General features: G+C 47.8%; 1 protein-coding gene across 4 annotated transcripts in view; it reads right to left on the bottom strand.

Annotated features, from left to right (window-relative positions):
* Positions 1–2,925: 2,925 nt before the first annotated feature.
* Mamld1 (mastermind like domain containing 1) overlaps positions 2,926–24,063 on the bottom strand; it is a 119,254-nt gene continuing 98,116 nt past the window's right edge. For 2 of the 4 annotated variants that reach the window (XM_004668933.2, XM_045140931.1), the window contains 3 exons: positions 11,898–12,141; positions 6,476–6,560; positions 4,988–5,123 (listed from right to left, as the gene is read on the bottom strand). In XM_004668933.2, coding sequence (XP_004668990.1) covers positions 6,520–6,560; positions 11,898–12,141 — 285 coding nt within the window. In that variant the 3' untranslated portion in view covers positions 4,988–5,123; positions 6,476–6,519. Of the gene's footprint in view, positions 5,124–6,475; positions 6,561–11,897; positions 12,142–24,063 lie in introns of all 4 variants that reach the window. The other 2 variants (XM_045140929.1, XM_045140930.1) reach the window with 1 other exon arrangement.

Below are 24,063 nucleotides of genomic sequence, written 5' to 3'. Positions count from 1 at the left end.
CTACTATAATCCTGATATATGGATCCAACCACCAGTTGACTTCGTGAGATCAGAGATCATGTTTTTCTGTCTGTCAATGCCTGATACCGGCATGTACATTATGAGGAATGCATTGGAAGCTATCAACCGCTACACCAATGATCTCAGGGAATAACTTGTAGCTGGGGGTGCTGGTGTGGAGCTCTACACCAGGCAGGATGACCACAGGCTCTTCCAGGAGATGTTCCAGCAGCCTCCAAACTTCCACCTTCTGAGGAGTGGTCTGCATTGTCAACTTGATTGGACCTGAAATCACCTAGAAGACAAACCTCTGGTGTTGTCCGTGAGGGAGTTTTTAGATTAGCTTAATCAAGGTGGGAGGACTCACCCTAACCATGGGTGACACCATCGGATGGCCTGGGGTCCTGGTCTGAGTGGGTGCTGCACAGGTGAGTGAGAGCACTGCGTCTAGAATGGTGGGAGCACATACTTCCCAGAAGGAACAAACTGGGACAAATGTCTACCCGCAGGGATGAGGCAGGAGCCCGAGATGCCAGGTGAAACACTTCTGGGGAGCAGTGAGGCCAGGTGGGGCTCAGGTGCTATGGGCCCATCTTGGCTCAGCCTTGAGTTTGCTCATGTAGTTGGCTTGGGAAGTTAGACTCTCCGGGAATTTAAGATGGAACCAACTCTGGGCCACTTGTTTTTGTTTTGTTTTTTCTAGGTAGGGTGTCACTCTACCTAAGGCAGACCTGGAACTCAGTATGTAGTCTCAGGGTGGCCTCGAACTCACGTCAATCCTCCTACCTCTGCCTCCCAAGTGCTGGGATTAAAGGCCTGCGCCACCATGCCCAGCTTAGGGCCACTTTTATTTTGGGTGTCAGAGGACTAGCAGAGATGAAGGAGGACAGCTATGATCCATGAGGCTGAGATGGCTGCCACTGGGGTTGCTGGGAAGGGGGTGAACAGAACATCTCTCTGCCAGGTTCTGAGCAACAGTCACTGGGCTAGTGGCCCATCATGGACAGCAAAGTGCCAAGGGCTTCCTGGTACAGTGCTTTTGTAGCCAAGGGCCCACAGAGAGGGCACACAGGACAGCTGGGCTGGAGTGTTCCTGTGGGGTCCTGAGGTGAAGCTGGGCCTGCTTGATTCCTGGTGTGGATGAGACACTTGAGGCAGAAGGAAAGTTCTCACAGGGCATGGTGATTGGCTATAATAAGGCACCTCCATTGCCAGGGCCTAAGAGGAATGTTAAGCATCAGGGGCATATGGGAGCAGAGGGCTGAGACTTTTGGATAAAGACAGTTTCTCGGACCCTTCTGAGCATCTACTGGGGAGACGACTCCATCCCTAGGGACTTTTAACCTTACTTACAGCATTGAGAGTTCTGAGTGTGGGCATTGTCCTAGAGCACTTGAAGAGTCTGTGGGACATGACAGGCCCACCTCACAGCTCACTTAAAAATGTTTTATTATTTCTGTGTGTGTGTGCATTACAGAAGCCTACGATGACTTCTGGATTTTTATGTGGGGCCTGGGGATTGAACTCAGGTCCTCCTGCTTGAAGAGTGAACACTTTATCCACTGACCCATCTCTCTAGCCTTGGTGTGTTCATGCCAACTAGTTTCCTCCCTCCCTTTGTGGAGATATCGTTTCATTTGTGAACTCCTGCTGTCTTCTGGCTAGGTCCTGAATATGTGGTAGGAGAATCAAAGGTTTCATTAGGGACCCCTTCAAAGGAGGCGAATATCAGGTGAAGCACTTTCCTGTCATGATGGAGGTGGCTGGAGGGCACAGAACATGGGAGTCCCCGTGGCTTTTTTTTTTTTTTTTTTTTTTTTGCAGCTGTTTAAACTGGAAAGGTTCACTGGGTAAAGTTGTCAGCTGCAAATGCTAGTCAGGGAGGGGTGGAAGGAGAAGAGACGTGGCAGGAAAGGCCTCCTGGACTGCTAGGGTTGGACAGCAGGTGAAGAGTTAAAGGGATCGGGCTGGAACTCCTGGGGGCATGGCTCCTCGGAGGAGGTGGGACTCTTAAGAGGGGGTGGGGCATATCACAGTGATGCCTCTTTCTACTGGTATCTTGGACCTGGAGGGAAGGCACTTTGACCTTTCCCTTCCCCTAGGCTGAACTCTCTTGGCTTTGCCACTCTAAAAGATCAGGGTATGTGTTGGAGAGATGGCTTAGCGGTTAAGGTGGTTGCCTGTGAAGCCTAAGGACCCATGTTCTACTCTCCAGATCCCACATAAAGCAGGAGATGCAAATGCATAAGATCACACATGTGCACAAGATGGCGCTTATGCCTGGAGTTTGATTTCAGTGGCTGAAAGCCCTGGTGCACCAAGTCTCTCTCTCATAAAAAAAATACAGAAACAGAGAGCAGGGTTGAGTGCAGACTGAGGCAGAGGAAGAGAGGTGTGCTCAGCTACCTGGTTATAATACCAGGGTCTTTTGCCTGGATGTGAACTGTGCAGTGGACATGTCACTGGTTTCAGGGTCACCTTCTGTCTAGCCACTTTGAATGGATGTGCCTTCCATGAAAAGAACTGCATCTGCAATTGAGTGTACCACCTGCTCTGTAACTATCAGATCCCTGAACATCATCTTCAATATAGCTCTTGATTTCTGGGGCCACCGCTGCACCTCAAGTTGTCAAAGTAAGGAATCCAGTTCTCTGTGGACCCATGCGTACTTAGTCCATCTTGCAGGGCTGTGACGGGGTGTGATCCAGGGGAGGTTGATGGTGGTGGGAACGTGGGTCTTCAGCGCAGAACTAATGAGGTTATCTGTTTCGTTCTTTGTAAAATAAGGCCCTCTAGCCTCTGATGGCAAATGCCCACATGCTACCCAAAGCTGTCACCCTTAACTTTGCTGCCATGTGTCAGTAATGTGCCAAAGACACTAGTGAGCTTCCTCCCTGGGGGGGGGGGGGGAAGGAAACACAAAGACACTTTCTCCTGGCTGTTTATTACAGAACAAAGAAAAAACAACAACAACAGAAAACCACGCTGGCCCAAAACAGACGCCAGATTTCAAATGTAGAATCAAAATACAAGGTGGTAATTAAAATGTGATTATACAAAGTCTGGGCACAGGAAAGTTCACAGGACAGTGGGCATGGAGTTTCTCTAACAGACACGTAAATATACATAACAATAATTGCAGATTGAACCAATTGAAGACAAATCCCAAATCAATTCAATGTGTACAGACTTTCCCCTCCCAAACCAAAGAGCGTAACAGCAAACTGAGTGGTGAAGGACTTGAACGCAGACGGCGAACCCGCACTCGGTGACGGTGCACCAAAGCCACGCAGCAGCTGGGCCGTTCTCTGCATTGGAAAGTCACCATAGGTGACAAAGGGAAGGGAACCATCTAGTTCCTCAAGGTGGCTAGCTCACAGTGCTCAACTCACAGACTTTTGCTGCACCTTTCCCACAACTAAAGGATACTCTCGCCCAGCAGGGACACTTGACAGTACAATGACTTCTGCCATAAATGTTTATTAGCAAAGTGCTAGCTGAGACGGACAGGGTTGCAAGAGATAAAGAGTACGCTTTGTAACGAAGTGGAAATTAATGACCAAGTGGGTTTCTATTTGGCATTTGTCAGTTTCCACAACACCCCTCGGTCACATCCACATCTCAGCACACACATCACCTGACTCAGCCACCTGGCTTAACAAGGCATCACTGGGGCGAACAACACAGTCTGCATCATGTGAAAAAGTATAATAAACAACTCTATTGAAAGCAAGGCCGCTGCTGTATTTACAAAGCCACAAAACCAAGTATAAATACTTCTGTCATTAATGCTTAGGAAAACCATTTACAAAATCTTCAAATATGTACAAGTAGCTTGAAAAAAATCACCAGCTTTTCATTGGTTAGGTAGATAGAGAGGTGGGCAGGGCTGACACTATTCAGATTGTAACTAGGAGTCATGTGTAACCGTCTGGGGCCGGTGGTGAGTTTGCTGTTGATTTAAGACACTGCTTTAAGGGACAACATGAGGGTCTCTGAGGCACCCTGCCCTGCCCTGCCTTAAAGCTCCTCAGCACCCTGGGGGACATTGTCAACATCCTGGTCTATGGCATTTTGGGCAGCGGCGTTCTCTTCCAGAATGTCATCAATCAGCCTCAAGTTGTACTCCCAGTTTTCACCTAGGGCCACACTGGAGCTTTCCAAAAGATCTTCAATAAAATCCAGTTCATTGCTGCCTGATGCAGAAACTGGACTATCTAGTGGGGTCTGGGCCTTGGACAAGATATCGTCCTGTTGCGGCTCAGAGGGGGAGCCCGGTTTGTACACAGGGCTTGGGGACCGGTTGACAGTCATGGCAGCAATAGCAGCCATGTAGCTTGGTGGTGCCTCTATTTCCTGCTTGGGACTCACGGGAGTGCAGGTGGCCACACCCTGCTGGAGGGACTTGGCGGTACTCGGCACAGGCATGGGGTCCTGTGCTGGGCTTTGCTTAGGGCTCTGATTGCCCAACAGACTGAAGCCAGCATTGGCTACAGCAGCGCTTACAAACTGGCCCGGCCCGCCTCCTGGAGCTGTCTGACTGGGGTGCACAATTGCTCGCTGTGATGGAAATGCTGTGCCTTCTGGGAACATACTCACGGGGGCCTTGATGAAGGTGGAGTGACCAGCAAAATCCGGGAGCATGCTACTGTCTACTTGGCTCAGGAGTGACTCCCTGGAAACTGCTGTGGTCCCAGCCACAGTCGCCACCTCCCAGGTAGCACTGCTGAACACAGGGGGCATGACTGGCACATCGGGAAGGGTGAGCTGGTGGGAAGTCAAGGCTTGGCCGCCCGGTGGGGTGGGACAGAGTTTGGGCACGGATGCTTCTGAAGTGAGAGCCTTGGGACTCTGTGGATCCTGGCACACAGAGCCAAGACTGACCAGGGGAGCCTGACCACAGCCTGAGGAGACCACAAATGGGCTTTTGAATTCTCTTTTCTGCTTCTTTGGAGTCGGTGAGAACACTGTCATGCCCTCATCGCTCTGGCAACTTTTGGATGGTAGGATTCCCGGATTTAGATTGCCATTAAGGGGCCCAGTTCTGAGCGGCATCGTTTGCTTGCTGGATGAAGAGCTGGCCTTGGTCTGGCTATACTTGAAGGAGACTTGTTCTTGGACAGCTGATGAGAAAAACACAGAGAGATCAGTTCTGAACATAGCCTCGACTTGGGCTGTGGTCATTGGGTGGAAGCTATGGGTGCAGGACTGTGCTCATCTCCCACCCTTGGCTCTCTATGAGTAACTGGAGCTCCAAGATGCCAGGGGCTGGGTCTGCTTTTATCTCACTGGCACTGTGGAATCCTTGTATTTTGTAGGACTAAGGAAAGGAGGGGTGGGTTGGGTTGGGGAAGATAGCTCAGCCTCTCACATTCTTGAAGGTGGGCCTTGCCTCAATTTCTCCACCTGATTTTCTAAACCCCTCTGCGCTCCCACAACCAAGGAAGCATATACCCCCAGATCTGAGGCTTCCACGTCTGGGATCTGAATCGCAGTGGGCTCCCTTTTGGTTCTCTGTGGTGCGCATGTGTGTGGGTGTGTATGTGCATGTAGAGGCCAGATGGCAAACCTTGGGTGCTGGCCTTGGGAATTGTTCTACCATTATATGAAACAGGCTCTTCCATCGGCATGGAGTGCACAAAGCGTGAGCCCTAGGGGTTCATCCTCCTGTCTCCGCCTGTGCAGCATTACAAACACATGCCACCATGCCTGACTTTGGGTTCTGGGGATTGAACTCAGGGCTTCATCACTGACTGAGCTGTCTCCGCAGCCCTGCAATGGCATTCTTTGCTGAAGGCTGAAATCTGGGAGTTGACCTCTGGCTTCCCTGAGTGCTGCCGAGCCTGTGGTGGAGAGACAGGAGCAGGCAAGGGGTGAGACCCTTGGTGTTTCCAGTTCGGAATGCACTTCCTCTCATCAGCCCTCGGTGTCCTCTGTGGCTCATGTATGCTGATGATTCTGGGGTGCAGAAACCTAGGCAGGCAGCAGTCATGCAGTTTGCTTGAGGCTGTCAGTCCAGTTTGTGTGCCCATCCTACAGACTATGCTTGGCACGATGAACAGGGTGGTTTTTTTTTTTTTCCTATTGCTGTATTTTAAGGGACCTGAGTCAATTTAATCAATCTTTTGAATTAAGGTGACATATGACCAAGCCTCCAATTGGGATTCTGCTCTTATTTATTTATTTTGGTTTTTCAAGGTAGTGTCTCACTCTAGTTCACTACGCAGTCTCAGGGTGGCCTCGAACTCATGGTGATCTTCCTACCTCTGCCTCCCGAGTTCTGGGATTAAAGAAGTGTGCCACCACGCCCAGTGGGGATTCTGCTCTTAAAGGCAGTGTGATAGACCCGTTCTGGATATAATTAAGTGAGTTTCAGACCACCCCATCTACCCCCAGTGCTCCCACGCCATAGCAGGATCTGTTGACTGTCCAACCCTCTCTAGCCCCTTTGGGAACACTAGTGTTTTCTGCTTACCTTGAAATTGACTCATCTGTAGGGCGATATACTGTCTCTGCTGTTTAGGGGTCATTGCCATAAGACCTGATTTCCGCTTCTCTTGCTAAACAGAAGATGGAAAAGTCATGTTAGTTTAGAGCTAGCTACCAAGAAATGCCAGTCTTGGAGTGTTGTGTGGGGAACCTAGGACTTGGCTTTGGTGCAGCACAAGCATGAGCGAACACATCAACACACACTCGCATGCATGCCCCACCCTCCCAAGCAGGACTGCACGGGTGTAAAGAAAAGGTTCAAGGAAACCAACGACAGCAGCAGAGGGTGGGGCAGGAGAGACAGGGCTTAATAGCAAGTGCACACAGAGAGACACTGAGGCGTACTGGACGTCCATCTGCTCAGGATGGCTCAGCAGTGAGATGTGTTTGCCAAGAGAGCAAATGGAACATTAGGCCGCGTTATTAGAAGCAGTGTATGTAGAAGGAGGGAGGTGACAGTCCTGTGCTACTCTGCTTTGGTAAGATCACACCCACAGTGCCAACAGAGATCTGGGCATGCTAGTCTCAGGGAGACCTAGACAAACTAGCTGTATCCAGAGGATGGTAAGCACTTGGGGTGAGTAGGCTTCAAATTACCCAGACACGGAATGGCTGGCAGGCTGGGGGTGCTGGGGCTGGAGCAGAGCACATTCTGGGCTATTTGGTGGTGGCTGTCCAGCTTCTGCAGGGCTGTCAGGGGGTAAGGACGAAGGCTTGTTCCGGATGTTCCTGGCGTGAACAGCTGGACATTCAGACAGTCAGACACACTATCTGACACCAAGAGTAGCCAGACGCTTACTGCCCATGTCCCTTTCTGCTCCAAGTTGGCTGGATGGGAGGGAGGAGGAGCCTTGCTTCCAGGCCTCGGATGCCCTGCACTCAGTTTGGGATCAGTACGTGGGGACCAAGGATTAAGAGCCCAGCCAGAAGACACTACTGGGCGGGATCCAAGAGCTCCCTCTTAGGTCCTCAGTTGATCCGGGACCCACTGTGATGGAGGGAGCTGTAGAGCTGCTCCTCTGCTGCCATCTCCCTCTCTTTCTCCTGTCGTCTGCCACTGCAGTCCCAGTCACCCAGGCAGCTATCAGGGAGCACTCACTGGCTGGTGCCCCCAGATGCCACTGCACTCAGCTAGGTTGGCACGGGAGCGGGGGTGGAAAAGGCTGGTGCTTGGGAGTGTGCCCGGCTCATGGGCCTGGCAGCAGTTCCTGGCCTCCAGTCTGACAGGGCAGAGAGGACAAACACCTGGCAACGGGACGGCTCCACCAGAAGCGACTTCCCCAGACTGCACTTTGCTTTTATCCTGGGGCTGTGGGATGTGATGGAGGGAGGAAGGGAGGGAGGCTGCTTCTCAGCGCTCTTCCTGTTAAGACACTGGCAGGGTGAGCTGGGTGGCGCTGCCTTACTGTCCTGAGTACTTCACACCCTTTATTTCCTATCATCTGGCCAAGTCCCATAGAAACCTGGAAGAGCTAAGGGCCACGTGACCACCTCAGGCCACAGCATCTGGATCTGCGTGAAATGCTGCGGGTGAGTGGCCGTTTCTAAAAGCAGCGCTTTCACCTCTAGAATTCCTCCTGAGGCTGTCAGGAAAGACCTACAGCCCTAAGCTTGCTGTAGTCTGACACGTGAAGCTCAGAGAGGTTAAATGATTTGCCAACAGCCACATGTCAAGGAAGTACAAGTCCTCCTAAGTGGATCCAGGACGTTTTCACCTCAGCCTGTGTGGCACTTAGGTCTAGGTCCGCTCCAACTGCATCCCTAACTAGTTTCCAGTGTCTCAGCTGTCTGGGGCCTAGATGGACGCTAGAGGGTGACCAAAGAGACAGCAGGGGAGGGTAGAAAAGTGCAAAAGGGAGAATGGAGAGGGCAGGTCCTCTCAGGGGCACTGGCACACAGCAAGAACTCTGGCCGGGGGCCGCAGGAGTCAAGGGTGGGGTTCCAGTACTCAGCCCAGGCACACAGGGAGCAGTGGGGGTGCTGAAGAATCTTCATCCAGGGAGCACCCATTTCCGAGCACCCAAGAGTGCCAGGAAGATCTGCTTGGCAGCATCCCGAAGCGGGAGCCCAGGGTGCCAGCGGCTGGCTGGCTCTGTAGGACCCCATGCCCGGGTGCCCTCTATGGGCTCTTAGCCCCGCAGCCCATGACTCCCACCCTGTAATGGTGGGTCCTGGTGTCCCTGGCCGAGGAAGCCAGGGCATTCTCTCCAGGCCTCCAGAGGAGGCTGCTTCCTTTGTTTTGCAGACGAGGCTCCCATCCTTTGTTCTAAATGAATGTGCTCCAAAGATAAGCCCCAAGAAAACAGTTGTTGCCTTTTGACACTGACAATTAGAACCGTTGGAAAATGGAGAAAACAGGAAATGACAAATGGTTTCATTGAGCAGAGGAAACGCTGGTGGCGGAGAATTGCTGCTTGGTGACGGTATATTCTTGCTGCCCCTCTTGTGAAGGATAGACCGGGTCAGGTGACTTTGGATAAGCACTTATGGAGGGGTCATCAAATGACTCTATTTGCTAGAGCGGTAATGATCCTGTTGTGAATGGCACTGACTGCCAGGCCTTGTGTGAGCCCAAGCCTGCTTCTCCCACAGTATCCAGGCCTGGTGAGCCCAGGCCTGGGGCCAGCAGCAAGTCTCAGAGAACGAAAGACCCTGTTCTCTGTCTGTCACACCCTCTTTCAGCCACATTCACAGACAGGTCCTGGGTTGCCTTTTTGGAAACATCATACAGATGCCTGGGAAACTTAAAGCCCCCCTCTTGTCTCTGGGGTTCATGGAGTGGCTAGCACCCCAAAGGCATAACTCCCCCAAACCCTGCCGCTGCCTGCTGATACTGCTAACCCAGTGCAGAGGGACTCTTTAACTTGGAATGGTGTGTCATGGGGACCAGCAAGAATTAGACATGTGTCCCACAAAAGGTCCCTGAGCCTCAAACTGATTTAGATGGCAGTTCCTCAGCCTATGATACCCTAGAGGACTTAGAGAAATACAGTACGGGGAGGGGAGGGAAATTGAGTGAAGAAAGGGAAAGGAAAGGAGGAAAGAGGGGGAGGAGGGAAGAAGGAGTATCAGGGAGGGTGAGAAAGGAGGAGAAAAAGAGAAGAAGGGGGAGGGAGAGGAGGAGGAGAGAAAGGGAGAGAGGAGACGGAGAAAGATGAAAAAAAATGAGGGAAAGAGGAGGAGGAAGAAGGTGGAAGAGAGGACAGGAAAAAGAAGAGGTTCTTTTTTTTTTTTCCCTGCAAGGCAACTCCCACCTGTTCTTGCAACAGACAAAGCCAACCTACTAGGGAGCAGAAGGCACGCAGCGATCTGTCCCAGAGGTTAAGGAGCTCTGGCATGGGTTTGTGTTTTTACTCCACAAGGAAAAGCATGTTCTTTTGTGGCCTTTGGAAGCCAGAACTGAAAACAACTTGCTTCTCTTTGTGACTTTGCCCCCTTAACCCACCTGCCCAAGGATCTAATGGTAATGTAAGACTAGGGAGCACCCCAGCCAGCCCCCTTTAGTAGTCAGTTGACATACATTTATGGTTGGGCCCAGGTGCCGCCCCCAAGGTGGGACTGTGTCTCTACGCTCAGAGAGGGGGACTGACAAGACACAGTCAATCAGGGAAGGTTGGTCAGGTTTAAAAACAAATATGGCAAGGAGAAGTAGTGGTGGGACATGGTGAGGCGTAGGCAGAACCCCTGGGGCACGCGATCACCACAGTCACGCCGTGCCATCTCTCCTAGGCAGAACCTGGGACAGTGCTGGCCTTCTGAGGCCTTTCCCCACTCTTCTGCACAAAGAGTGCAGGGACTGTGGACTCTTCCTACGGGACTGGAGCTTCTCTTGGATTCAGACTGCTTTGAAACTGCCACTAGGAGCCTTAAAAAATAAACAGCATCCAAAATGAATGGCACAGCTCACTCCATGCTAGATGACATGCCTGTGTAAGCGTCACTGAGGCCTGTGTAAGCGTCATTGAACCTCCTTCATTGTCTTGGAGGTTCCAGGGATGGCTGATCCCTCAGAGCTTAGATAGGATCCTAGATCCTCAGGCAGAGGAAGAAACAAAAGAACAAAAACAAAACAAACAAACAAACAAACGCCCCACTGACTCACGGGGTGCACTAACTAGGGGCTGATAGGGAATGTGGACTTTCCCCTTAAAGCTCCTTAGGTGGGGCCAAAGTCAGTGAAGATGTGAGTGTAAGTGTGTGTGTGTGTGTGTGTGTGTGTGTGTGTGTGTGTGTGTGTGTGTGTTGGAAGGGGGTTCTTGCAGCTGCCCACCCCCAGCCTCTGGGTGAAGGGCACTGGCCTGCACGGGGAGGCGGTGGGGCCAGGCCCAGGGATCACTCAGGCAGGTTAGCTGGGCACCTCTCACTTGCGGCTTCTGCTTTCCGGGAGGGGCTGGGCGGAGCAGGGTGGAGACAGTGACATTGGGAGTGGCCCATGTCTGGTGGGAGGTGGGGTTACTAATTCTGTTTCCCTGGCAGCTTCGGGCTGACCGAGATTCTTTTGGTTTTAGCTGAAGGGGAGGGCCCGCTAAAGACTGTTGTGACTCTGAGGGAGAGAAATCAATAGCCCTTGACTGAAAAGCACGGCTTGTTCTTCCAGAGCAGGGCAGGCTAAAGAGAAGAAGGCTGCGTGTACCAAAGCAGAATTTCCATTAAAGGCCAGAATCCCGGAGGTCCTTTCAGCTCAATGGCCATCTTCTGCAGGTTTCTGTACAGACAGGGCAGACATCCTACGCGCATTGATATTTCCTGCCCAAGAACAACAACTCTGTGGTCCAGATGAAATGCTCTGCCAAGGCTGTATCCATTCCCTACTTCTCATGGCCTGTAACGTGCCTTTGGGGCTCACCAAAGCTTTCTAGACTCTAGCACTGTGAGGCTGATTTCAACTCACAAACCCCTTGGGCAGGCTTGACTGACCTACCTGATGGTTGCTGAGTCTCAGACTGCCCATCCTCTAGTGGGGCATTCCAGCTGCCCACTTAGAGTGCACGAGTCCTGGGCGGGATCACATAACACTGTGGGTTGGGAAACCTGTGGCAGATCACTGGAAGGGGCAGTTTCTGAACATCCACTAGGTACCAAACAGGCAGCCATCAGGCAAGGGATTTGGGACTGTACGCCGCCATTCCACCCACACTGCTCTGGGAAACCCTCCATTCTTTTCCTAGAGGTGAGGTCAAGGCGCTGGGACTATTTGACTTGTTTAAATTGTTCACTTGGGCCCAGACTGCTAAGAACTTGGAAGAAGGCAGTCCAGATATCCCTCATAGGTACACAGAGCCTGCCTTTGGAACTGTCACCTCCTGAATTCCTCCCAACAACTCTGTGAGGCAGGTGGGCAGGCTGAGCAGGGGACTGTGCCCCGGTTGACAGATGAGGAAAGCGAGGCACAGGGGGAAGTGACTTACCTGCGGCATCGCAGCTAGGCAGTAGTGGAGCGGGCACCTGCCTCCAGGCCTTCGGATCCCAGCCGCCCCAGGGGGCTGCCTCTGAGGTGTTGTACGAGGAGGTGACTCGGGCCAGCTCATGAGCAAAGGAGCTGCCGGGCAGGAAGGACTCACTCCCCAGGGCCTGGCTGGATGGGGGCTGTCGCCCGAGGCTGACCTGGGGGGGCCTGGCTTCCCCAAGCTTGCAGGATTTGTCTACATGAGTCTACAACAACCGATTGAACAATAATCAGCTGTTTGGCCATAAAAGGCTTCTGACTACCTACGTGGCTTGCTTGGGTATTACGGTTATATACACAGACTGGGTTAGGGAAGCAAAACCTGATAGCTTTGTGCTCTTAGCTTGTCCTAGGTCACAGAGTCCTTTGAGAATTAGTTAAAAGCTGTGGTCTCCCTCCACAAAAAATTCACTAAGGTGTTCCCCTGTTCCTAGTGTACCAACATTTCACGTGCAATTTTGGTTGGTTTGGGGAGCGCTGTCTTGATAGAAACAGGAATGGCTTTGGCTCATTCAGATCCCTCCCAGCACCCCCATCCCCACAACAGAACACACAACTCAACTCTGGCTTACTGACAGTGTGTGGACATTCTGAGGGATGTGCAAAACTCCACAGTAGCGTGCAAAATTGATCAAGTGTGTGCCTCCCAGCAGCCAAACCCTGAGCTACAGCCCTCAATGCACATGACCCTGTCATGGCCTCAAGGTTTCGGGGCTCATGTGAGTGAGAGCTCCCTCACCATCATGCTTTAGAAGACAGGATTTCACCACCCCTGAGCATATGGAATACATGACCCAATTCTTTCAGCCAAGGCAATTAAAATAACCTCATACTTGATATCCATGTCAGTAAAAAAAACTTCAAAAACTCAAATGGGCGGCTGACAAGAGCCTTGACACCCTGACGAGCACTCAAGTGCCTAGAGGCAGTGATGCCCAAAAGGCCCGAGCAGGGCTGCCTGGTGGGAAGCTCTTCATTTTCCTGTATCAGGTAATGTCTCCTGCTTATAATCCCCGAGCTGTGAATGACTGGCTGTGTCCATCAAACGGCCCAGTGGAGGTGGGGATACTGATTTCCCGAATCCAAGCTAAATAGCTGGATGCAATTCAACTCACTACAAGAAATACTCACAACTCACCTATCATGGGGCAAGCCTTTCCAGTGGGTGACAGTTCAGTACATGCATGCATACATTACTTGAAATAACAAAAATGGAATTATTGAAGTTTTTGAGCATTTACTCTGCTCCAGGGACTAACTCAAAGGTTTTGAACATTTGGTTTCTTGGTCCTTACAGACATCTATGAGGGAGGGGCTATTTACAGATGTGATACTGAGGCCTAGAGAGGTTAACTAAGTTGCCCAAAGTCACACAACTCCTTAGTACCAAAGCAAGAGGATGCGGAGGGGTTTCCTTCATTCCTAAGTCCACATGTAACATGTGCTGAATTATTAACTTGCTGTATGGAAAGTAAGCCTTGAAATGGAGAAACTGCCAGAATGTGCTATTCAGAAAAGGGCAGGCAAGGTATTCCAGGGGAGGCTCCAGACACATTTTAAGAGTGAATCATGAATATTTAGCAATGGGAATGAGAAGATGACTGCTGGAGAGTTTTGGAGGTAACACATATCCATCGAGAACAAACCCCTGCCCCAAGCCCAGTCATTTCTTTACTAGAGGCCTCAGTGCCCAGCTCATCAGTACGGAGCTAAGCTCACTGGCTATCTGCAGCTTCATGAACAGGTTTCACACCTATACACTTAACTTCTTGCTCAGTTGAAACACTTTTGTAGCATGGAGCGAGTGCCATCCATGTAGCCTAGGCTGGTCTCAAATTCGCTATGTAGCTGAGGATGATCTTGAACTTCTGATCATCCTTCTTCCACCTCCCAAGTGCTGGGATTACAGGCATGCACCACCGGGCTTGGTTGTAAACACCAGAGTTTGAAAAGCCTCAGTATGCAAATATGACTCAAGTTCTGATGGCTTGCTCCACTCCACAAGGACACATTCGCAGAGCCGTGAATGGGGCTCATTTGTAGACAATGGACGCTTTCTGAAGCTTTCACTCAGGAATCCAATGTAGCTCCACGTGACTTGGAAGGTATTAGTGATGGGTCAAGAAACAGGACCCCTATCCACATTAGCACAAGCTTGCAGGGCCTCAGCAGTCATCGGGCAGAAAGCAGGAACTGCAGATGACCCATGGGGATGACTACCACAGAAGATGCCTCAACAGTGTGGGCAAGGTCTATTTCAGCAGCACAGTCGAGAGTGGCCTGGAGCCTTGGGATGTGGCTCTGTGGGTAAAGTGGTTGCTTTGCAAGCATGAGGATCAGAGTTCAATCCCTGCGTCTTGTGGCACACCCACTTGTAATCTCAATACTAGGGGACAGGGGACAGGCAGATCTCTGACTAGCTCAATGGGTCAGCTCCAGAGTAATGCTCGATCCTATCTTAAAGGAGGTAGACAGTGCTTGAGAAATGACACCCAAAGTTGCCCTCCAGTCTCCATATACACATGCCACACATACACACATGAACAGTATACATTATCATTAAAAATAAAAAAGAGTGGCCTAGAGTTGCTCATTCGGAATGTGGAGCAAGATGGGAGAAGGCAGCCTTCAGTCAAAACATGAAGTCAAACAAAGGAAAGAATGCTTTGTGCTTCCACCTGAAGCACCAACCTGAACTTATGCCTGGAAGCTCCTAGAAGTTAAAATGCCCCTAACAAACTTTACTTTGGGACACATACTTATAGAGTATGAGCCCTACAAATTAAAGGCAAAGAGCGCACACATTAGCTACATCCACATTTCCCAGTCAGTCAGCGTCAAAGTGGAATGTCGGGCCTTTCTTTTCTGGTGGCACACGGCAAATGGATGGTGGAGCTGGAGGCTGAAACTGAACCTGGGCCCGGCCTCTTAGAAACTCTACACTTCCAGTCACAATGGCTCAAGATGAAAGAGTGTCCCCTACGCAACCTCAGGTTCCCTCAGTGTCTCCTTGCTGGGTAGAGTGAGCACTGCTCGCAGGCCCTGGGCTTCCAACGGAACCATCCAACAGACAGTTCCATTCAGGCAACTAAGGAAGGGAGCGGCAGGATTTCCTCTGGAGACTTCCGGATTTAGACAGCCAATTTAATGCATGCATCTAGATTCATTCCCTCCCAAAGCTCCACAAAAGCTCCAGCAAGGGTTGATTTAGTTTTGTTTTAAAAGACCCAATCCTACCCTGATAGAGGGAATGGGTTTGGGAAGCTAGAATGCAGATGTTGCACCATGACACACGTCTATGTTACCCAGGCTGGATCTATAGACCCCATCTCAAAACTACAGGAGAAATCACAAAACTAGCAAAGAAACCAGAAAAGAATCAAACTAATGAAAAATGCCCCAATACACTAGGATAAATTGTCTACCCAGCCCCAAAGAAGATGAAGCATGAGGTTGCAGAGGGCAGAGCACAAAATGAACTTGGTCTTCCCCTGGTCTAGGAACAGGAACCTCAGGTTCTCTGGAACTCAGACATGAGGGGAGAGGAGTGGTAGCCAATGGAATCGGTGCTAGCTAAGAGGTACGGACAAAGCAGGCAGATCTGTGCACCCCTTCCCTCCCTGGTTCCTTCCTCTCCACCACGGGTAGAACTTGGCTTTAACCCTTGGATAGTGGATTTCCCACTCTGCTTTCCAGGTCTTTATTTCCCCAGCAGCCTGTGGTTCTTTCCTTCCATGCCTAGGCTCAGCTTGCAACTCACTTTTCAAAATGAAGTTGTCATGTGTTTCAGATGTGGAGAAGTATGTCTGGAATCTCAGCACTTGAGAGACTGAGCCAGGAGGATTGCCAGGAGTTCAAGGACAGCGTAGGCTACAGAATGACACATTGTCTCACTTAAAAAAAAAATAAAAACAAGGGGCTGGAGAGATGGCTTAGTGGTTAAGGTACATGCCTGCAAAGCCTAAGAACCCTGTTTCGATTCTCCAGGTCCCACATAAACCAGATGCACATGGTGGCACATGTGTCTGGAGTTCGTTTGCAATGGCTGGAGGCCCTGGTGCGCCCGTTCTCCCTCTCTTTCTCCCTCCCTCCCTGTTTCTGTCTCCACTAAATAAATAAATAGAAATACAATTTAAAAGAGAAATAAATAAAATAATAAAAAACAAGAGTAAGTATTGAAACTTAGAAAGAAAATGGTTCTCTTAGAAGCAGGGTGGTGAGGCCTCCTATGAGGAGAGAGCTATGATCAGGAGACATTGGCCAGCATTCTGTATCTCCAGCTCATTATGGACACAGGTTTTCACGTCTCACTTCTTTGTTCCATGGAATATAATTGACATTCTGTACCTTTCTATAGCCGTATTATGTCTCACAATAAAGGGGATAAATATATGCAGGCTGATATTAATAATGTAAAAGATATATTTCTTTGTAAAAAATACTATTTTCCAGTATGTTAACAGAAGTTTTCCCTGGGTTATTTATATGGTCATATTTACATATTTTATTATCACTTGAGGTTTGTGTTTTCTCCATACTTTTCTGCATTTATCAAGTTTATTATCAAAAGAACAAATTAGTCCTGGAGAGATGGCTTAGTGGTCCCCTGGACCCATGTTAGCCAGATGCACATGTTGGGCACACGCACCTGGAGTTCATTTGCAGTAGCTGGAGGCCCTGGAGTGCCCATTCTCTCTCTCTCCCTCTTTTTCTGTCAAATAAATAAATAAATAAATAAATAAATAAATAAATAAATAAATAAAAATAAGATATTTTTAAAAAAGAACAAATTACTTTGGGGGGGGGGTTCCAAGGTAGGGTCTCGCTCTAGTTCAGTCTGACCTGTAGTAGTCTCAGGGTGGTCTGGAACTTACAACAATGCTCTTACCTCTGCCTCCCAAGTGCTGGGATTAAAGGCGTGCACCACCATGCCTGGCATAAATTACCTTTGTAATCAAAAAGTAATAAAGTGCCTCAAAAAACACAAGGCCCCAAGTCAAAATGAAACTAGTAAGGATCAACACAGACCCCATGAGAGGAGCCATGTGTGGAAGTCTGTGCAGAAGAGACTAGTGATGCACATGAGCTGACCATGGTGCACTCAAGCTCCCCAGAATCCAGGGATATTTTTAGATTTAGCTCTTAGAAGTCAGGAGAGGTGTCATCTCTGTGTAGAGTTACAGGTGCCCAGGAGGCTGCTAAGATATTTTGAATGTTTGATTTCTTACCCTGTCTAGTGGGTTATGTGGTGTAATTTTATTGTACAGTTATCATACACACTCCCTTGTACATGTACAACATATGTTCCACAGACGATTTCTTTTGAATAAACCAGGAGTTATGACATCAAAAATACAGCCTTATGTTAAAGGAACAACCCAAGTTTATATAGAATCACTATCATTTAGAGGCTCACAAATCACTTTGGTGTTTTCTTCTAGAAGTCAGAACCCTTTCTGGAGTTACTCCAGGTACAAGGACCAGAGGTTTGGGGTCCAGCCTGTGGGTCCTAACTCAGCACATTCACAGCAGGAGGTTGGGAGCATGCCTGGAGCCTGCGCTCTCTCAATTCTGGTCAGGAATGCCAACCCATCCGGTGTTTAAGATGTGGACCTGTCTTCTTCCTCCAGAGCATGCGCAAGACACTCCAGCAGCTGTCCCTTCTACTTCTGCCAGTGAAGACCTGGCTTCTTCAAACCCTCTTATCTCCCTAAAACTTTTCTTCTAACACAAATGTCTAGTTTTTATTTATATGCTAGGAACTATTATGACTAGTGCCTTTTTGTTTTTGGTTATTTGAGGTATGGACTCACTCTAGCCTAGGCTGATCTGGAATTCCTTAGTAGCCTCAGGCTGGCTTTGAACTCACAGCTATCCTCCTACATAAGCCTCCTAAGTGCTAGCACTAAAGGTATGTGCCCCTATGCTCAGAGGAGAGAGAGAGAGAGAGAGAATGAGGATGGGTGTATCAGGGCCTCTAGCCACTGCAACTAACTCCAGACGCATGTGCTACTTTGTGTGTATCTGGCTTTATTTATCTAAATATATTTTATTTATTTAAGAGAGAGAGAGAAAGAGAGAGGGGAGGTAGAGAATGGGCACACAAGGGCCTTCAGCCACTGCAAACAAACTCCAGATGCATGTGCCCCCTTGTGAATCTGGCTTACGCAGGTCCTAGGGAATCGAGCCTCAAACCAGGGTCCTTAGGTTTCACAGGCAAGTGCTTAATTGCTAAGCCATCTCTCCAGCCCTTATTTTATTATTATTGTTATTATTATTATTATTTTGGTGTTTTGAGGTAGGGTCTCACTCTAGCCTAGGCTGACCTGGAGTTCACTATGTCATCTCAGCGTGGCCTCGAATTTATGGAGATCCTCCTACCTGTGCTTCCCGAGTGCTGGGATTAAAGGCATGCACCATCATGCCTGGACAGCCCTTTTTTATTTTTTATTTATTTGAGAGAGACAGAGAAAGAGGCAGAGAGAAATAGAAAGAGACAGAGAGAAAGAGAGAGAATGGACATGCCAGAGCTTCTGCATCTGGCTTACATGGGTCCTGGGGAATCAAGCCAGGGTCCTCTGGCTTTGCGGGCAGACAACAGCCCCTTTACCCTCCTTTTCTTTTTAACATGAAGGACAGTGGAAAGTATGAGGTCAGCTACTCAGACATCATTTTTTTTGTGGATGGAAGAGAAAGCCACCCCAGAGAGCACCAATTATAGCCATGTGGCAGGCTCCGTCTTTAGGCACAGAATTCTGGAATGCCCTAAGTGTCCATGTGTAAAAGGGTTAGTTCCTTAGCTTGGGGCTATTGGGGGGCAGTAGAACCTTAAGAGGTGGGGATAGTGGAAGGTTTTATGTCATTGGGGGTATTCCATCAAAGGAAATGGGGGGGCTCATATCTCTTCCTCTTTCTTCTCTTCACTGCTGGACATGAAGTGCAAGGACATCCCAGCTCCTGACTCCTGTCTCATACCCTGAACTTCCAACGCCCCCAGACAGTGGAGTTTATCTGTAGCTAGGGACTGGCATCTGCAAAAGAGTGCGTCAAAGTAGACCATGCTGGGTTTATTATCTCAGGTCGTGTTCCCATAGTAGAAAGCTGAATAACATTGGGCACGCTGAGGCTCATGCCCAACATCCCTGCAGACTAGAACTCAGGTATCCTTATTCCAAGACCTGGGCACCTTGTTTAGACCTATTTATTCCCAAAGTAGCCACATACTCAAGTCTGAAAGCCAGGATGGCAGGCAGAAAGAGAGGAACTGAGGTGTGCAGCGATTATGCATAGCATGGTAAGAACAGATTCACGGATGATGTGAAGGCCAAGGGAAGGAGCAGAAAGTCTCTAACACAGAGGTGGTCTCTTCCACCCCCTGACCTCTGCTTCTCCCCAGGAGTTAGTAAACACAGCACATGCAAGTTTTTTTGTTTTTTTTTTTTTAAAATATTTTGAGGTAGAGTCTCACTCTAGCTCAGGCTGAGCTGGAATTCACTATGTAGTCTCAGGGTGGCCTCGAACTCACGGCGGTCCTCCTACCTTTGCCTCCCAAGTGCTGGGATTAAAGGCATGAACCACCATGCCTGGCTGCACATGTAACTTTTAAGTTCAACACATAAGCCTGGGTTAGAAAAACCACTCTATCTCCACCTTTATCCCAGGGCTAGGATCATGACCATGGCCTATAGCTTCTGTGACTCTTTCTTTTCTCACCACCTTCCACTCCTTGCCATTTAGCCTCTGTTTCCCCCAATGCTTTTGTCTTCTTCATGGTCCACCATTTCTTGCATAGACATTGTAGTACAATATTTGTATTTCCCCAAACTTTACATGTTGAAACCTAATCCTCATGTAGGTAGATCAAGATACTCTTGGAATCTCCACAGACACAAATCGAGCAACTCTTCATACACCAAACTACCTTCAAGAAGAGCCAAGGAAAGCACATGGAGACTATTGAGCCTACTTTGTGTACATTAAAGAAGATAGCAAAGCGTTGCTTATGCCACTCCTTGGCAACTCCAAGCACCGCACCGTGCAGAGTGACAGCGACCCGAAATGCAGTGTCACATCTTCCACAATGAAAGCAATTTGACCTACGTGAACCAAGGTAGCCACTTGCCTCTACCACCCCTTTGCCAAGCAGGGCAAATTTTTCTACTTACTGGGGATCAGGGCACAAGAAAACCCCAGAAAAAGACAGAGATTTGTCTTAGAACCCACAATAGTAGAATCAAGAACCCAGTAGAAACCAAAGGTTCTGAACACAGGCCAGAGTTACTGATGGAGCCTCAAGTCCTCAATACTAATGTCCTGGTAGGACCTGCTCAAGTGTCACCCTGCATTATTTCCAGCCTTTGAGTGGACCTGGAGCTCATATGTCCTCCTAAAACTCTGAGGCTCATGGTGCTATGAGATTCAGGTGTAGTCCAACACCAGCTTTGGCGACCAAAGGACATTTTACGACCCACCCCTCAATCTTGAGAAGTCTAGCTATCACCAAGAAAGTGCATCCACATGAGTTTCTAGAACTCTCATGGCACTAGACAGAAATGTGTATCCCAGTGGGAAAAACAGAAACTGAAAAATTTTATCTATGAGAATTGTTGGATAAATATCTGCTAAAAGTTGTTCTTTAAACTGAAAGTAAAATACATGTGTAAGAAATCAACATAGGCAGCTATCAAACTTACATGCAAGAGTAATTATATAAATTGAAAATTCTCTAATCTTGTAAGCCTGATACATAAATTACTGCTATTCTTAGGATGGAGATTAAAATATAAAAATTATAATTACATTTGCAGTAAAAGATAGGCAATATAGAAAGACATAAAGTGAGATGTCAAAGATTCAAAACACAGAGAATCAATTCCACAAAAAAGATAGCCTGCTGACCACTAGATGTGACACCTCTTCCACATCTGCTGAGGCCCAGGAGAAATTTCAGGGGAAGTAACTGGGGTACTGCTCTAACTGCTAGTCTAACAACCAGCTCCTGATAGACACTGCACTCAATCAAAACCCTCAAAGTCGAAATCAGAAGCTACAAAGAAGTCAACACTAAATTAGACTGCTAAAAGGTCTGCTGTGGCTCAGGGGGACATTGCAGGAGAGGGGGCAGAAAGATTTAAGAGCTACATAGTAGTTAGAAGTACTCTGAGGTACAGTCCCCACTCAGAGAATGACTTAAGCCTTCATGACCTCACAGTGAATACCAATAACCCCACTGAGGAGGGCCCTCAGAGAAAGCGGAGTAGGGGTGAGAGGCTATAAGATTATAACCTCTATAAAAATAAAATAAGCACAAAGAGAAATAGAGTACTCATGGAGAAGTTTTTTTTTTTTTGTACTCTCCTACCTCAGGACTTTTAATATTTTTATTTATTTATTTGACAGAGAAAGAGGGAGAGAATGAATGGGTGTGCCAGGGCCTCTAGCCACTACAAACAAACTCCAGACTCATGCCCCCTTGTGCATCTGGCTAACATGGGCCCTGGGGAATTGAACCCGAGTCCTTCAGCTTTGCAGGCAAATGCCTTAACGGCTAAGCCATCCCTCTAGCCTAAGAGTTTTGCAAGCAAATGCCTTTAACTGCTGAACTAGTTTCCAAGGCCCAAGTTTTCTTATTAGCATATTTTTCTTATTCTTTATTTTTGGTTTTTCAAGGTAGGGACTCACTCTAGCCCAGACTGACCTGGAATTCCCTATGTAGTCTCAGGGTGGCCATGAACTCACAGTGATCCTCTTAACTCTGCCTCCCAAGTGCTGGGATTAAAGGTGGCTTTTTCTTATTCTTTATTATTATTATTATTATTATTATTATTATTATTATTATTATTTTGTTTTTCAAGGTAGGGTCTCACACTGTAGCTCAGGCTGTCTTGGAATTCACTCTGCAGTCTCAGGGTGGCCTCGAACTCATGGTGATTCTCCTACCTCTGCCTCCTGAGTGCTGGGATTAAAGGTGCTTGCCACCACGCCCGGCTATGGCTTTTTCTTATTCTTTTGTTTCTGCTTTGATCTTTTCAAGAATGTGAAGTTGCTATCATTTATAAAACATTTTTGTAAGTTTTATGGTAACCACAAAACCAAAGTATGTAATAGAAAACCCAAATATAATATGCAAGGAATTCAAAACATACTACTAGAGCAATTCTCTTCAAAACAAAAGAAGACTATAAGAGAGGAGGAAAGAAAGAAAGGAACTGCAAGTGAACTAGAAAACAAGTTATATCATTTTGGTAGTAAGATCTTGCCTATCAATAATTACCTTGAATATAAGTGTATTAAACTGTCTGTTGAAGTCAGACTTCACTTTGCTGGACAAAAATTCAATCAGACACAGCTTATGGGAGAAAAGGGACATGTTTCCAGCTTACAAAATCCAGAAGAACACTATCAGTGGCGGAAGAAGCCAGCATCACAAATCTGCCAGAGCTTCAAGTGCCAGAGCTGAAACTGCTCTGGACATACCTAGTATGGCTGGACTCCAAGACCTGCCCCCAGTGACATGCCCCCTCTAGCAGGGATCTGCCTGCTAGGGAGTGAACTTGCAAACTCAATTTTAATAAAATACCTGAGTCTATGGGGCATACTATCACATTCAAACTACCATAGTCTTTGACTAAAAGACAGAGTGATGACATGGATAAAAATATAAGGCCCAACTACATATCTTTTATAGAAAACCTACACTATCTTTAAGTGTGTACACTGAATGTGAAATGATAGAATAAGGTAATCCCATGTAACAATGATTCCAAAGAAAACAAGAGTAGCCATACTTAGGTAAGATAAACTTGACTTAAATCCAAATAAAATCCAATAAAAAGAACTGTAGATGATCATTATATAATGATCAAAAGGTTAATTTGAAAAAGGAAACCATCCTAAGTTGTATTTTTGTTTTTTGATTCCTCAAGGTCGGGTCTCTCTCTAGCCTAGGCTGACCTGGAACTCACTCTGTAGTCTCAGGGTGACCTTGAACTCACGGCAATCCTCCTTCCTCTGAAGGTGTGCACCTCCGTTCCTGGCTATTTTTATTTTATTATTTGAGGTAGAGAGAAAGAGGGAGAGAGAGAGAGAGAGAGAAAAGGCATACCAGGGTATTCAGCAAGCACAAACAAACTCCAGATGCATGCACCACCTTGTGCATATGGTTTACGTGGGCCCTGGGGAATCAAACCTGGGTCCTATGGCTTTGCAGGCAAGCACCCTAACTGCTAAGTCATATCTCTACCCCTAGTATGTAAGGGTCTTTATTATGGTTTGGATTTTAACTGTTCCACCAAAGCTCTTTTGTTGAAGCCTTTTTATGTAGCTCATGGTATGAGTGGGGGAAGGTTAGAGGAGCTTAGGTCATCTGGGAATATGCCCTTGAAGTATAGATTGAAACTTTTAGCCTCCTGTTCTCATTCCCTATAGCTTTCCAGGCACAATGATGTGAGACAATTTTCTCAACCATTCACTCCTCATCATAATGTTCAGCTTTAACATAGACCCAAAGCAATGGGGCCGAGCCACCATGAGACCTCAGAAATAATGGATAAAAATAAATCTTTCTTTCTTTTATTTTAGTGTTTTACTTTTAAAACATTTTTACTGATTTATTTGTAGTAGAGAGAGAATAGAGAGAAAGAATGGGCATGCTAGGGCCTCTAGCCACTGCAAATGTACTCCAGATGCATGCATCACTTTGTGCATCTGGCTTTATGTGGGTGCTGGGGAAATCAAACCTGGGTTAGGCTTTTCAGACAATCATCTTAACCACTGAGCAATCTCTCCAGCCCAAATCTTTCTTTCTTTTAAGCCATTTGCCTCAGTTATTTTTGGCACAGTGATAGGAAGCTGACTTAATCCATGCACTGAGCATGCACACATATAAATCAAATATTAAGAGATCTGTAGGGAGAGATAAGCTCCAATACAATAATGGATGGAGACCATAATGTGACAATTTCAGCAATGGACATGAAGCATCCACATGAAAGGTCAATAAAGAAATAGCGGAATTGAATTGCACCCTAGACCAAATGGTTTTAATAGAATTCAAGAGAACATTCTGTTCCTATAACTACAGAATACACATTTTCTCAGTGCATAGAACATTATTCAGGATATATCAT

The sequence above is a fragment of the Jaculus jaculus genome, chromosome X (genome assembly GCF_020740685.1).
Source record: "Jaculus jaculus isolate mJacJac1 chromosome X, mJacJac1.mat.Y.cur, whole genome shotgun sequence".
Taxonomy (NCBI): domain Eukaryota; kingdom Metazoa; phylum Chordata; class Mammalia; order Rodentia; family Dipodidae; genus Jaculus; species Jaculus jaculus.
Note: the sequence above shows the minus strand (reverse complement) of the source record. Positions and strands in the feature narration are given on the sequence as shown.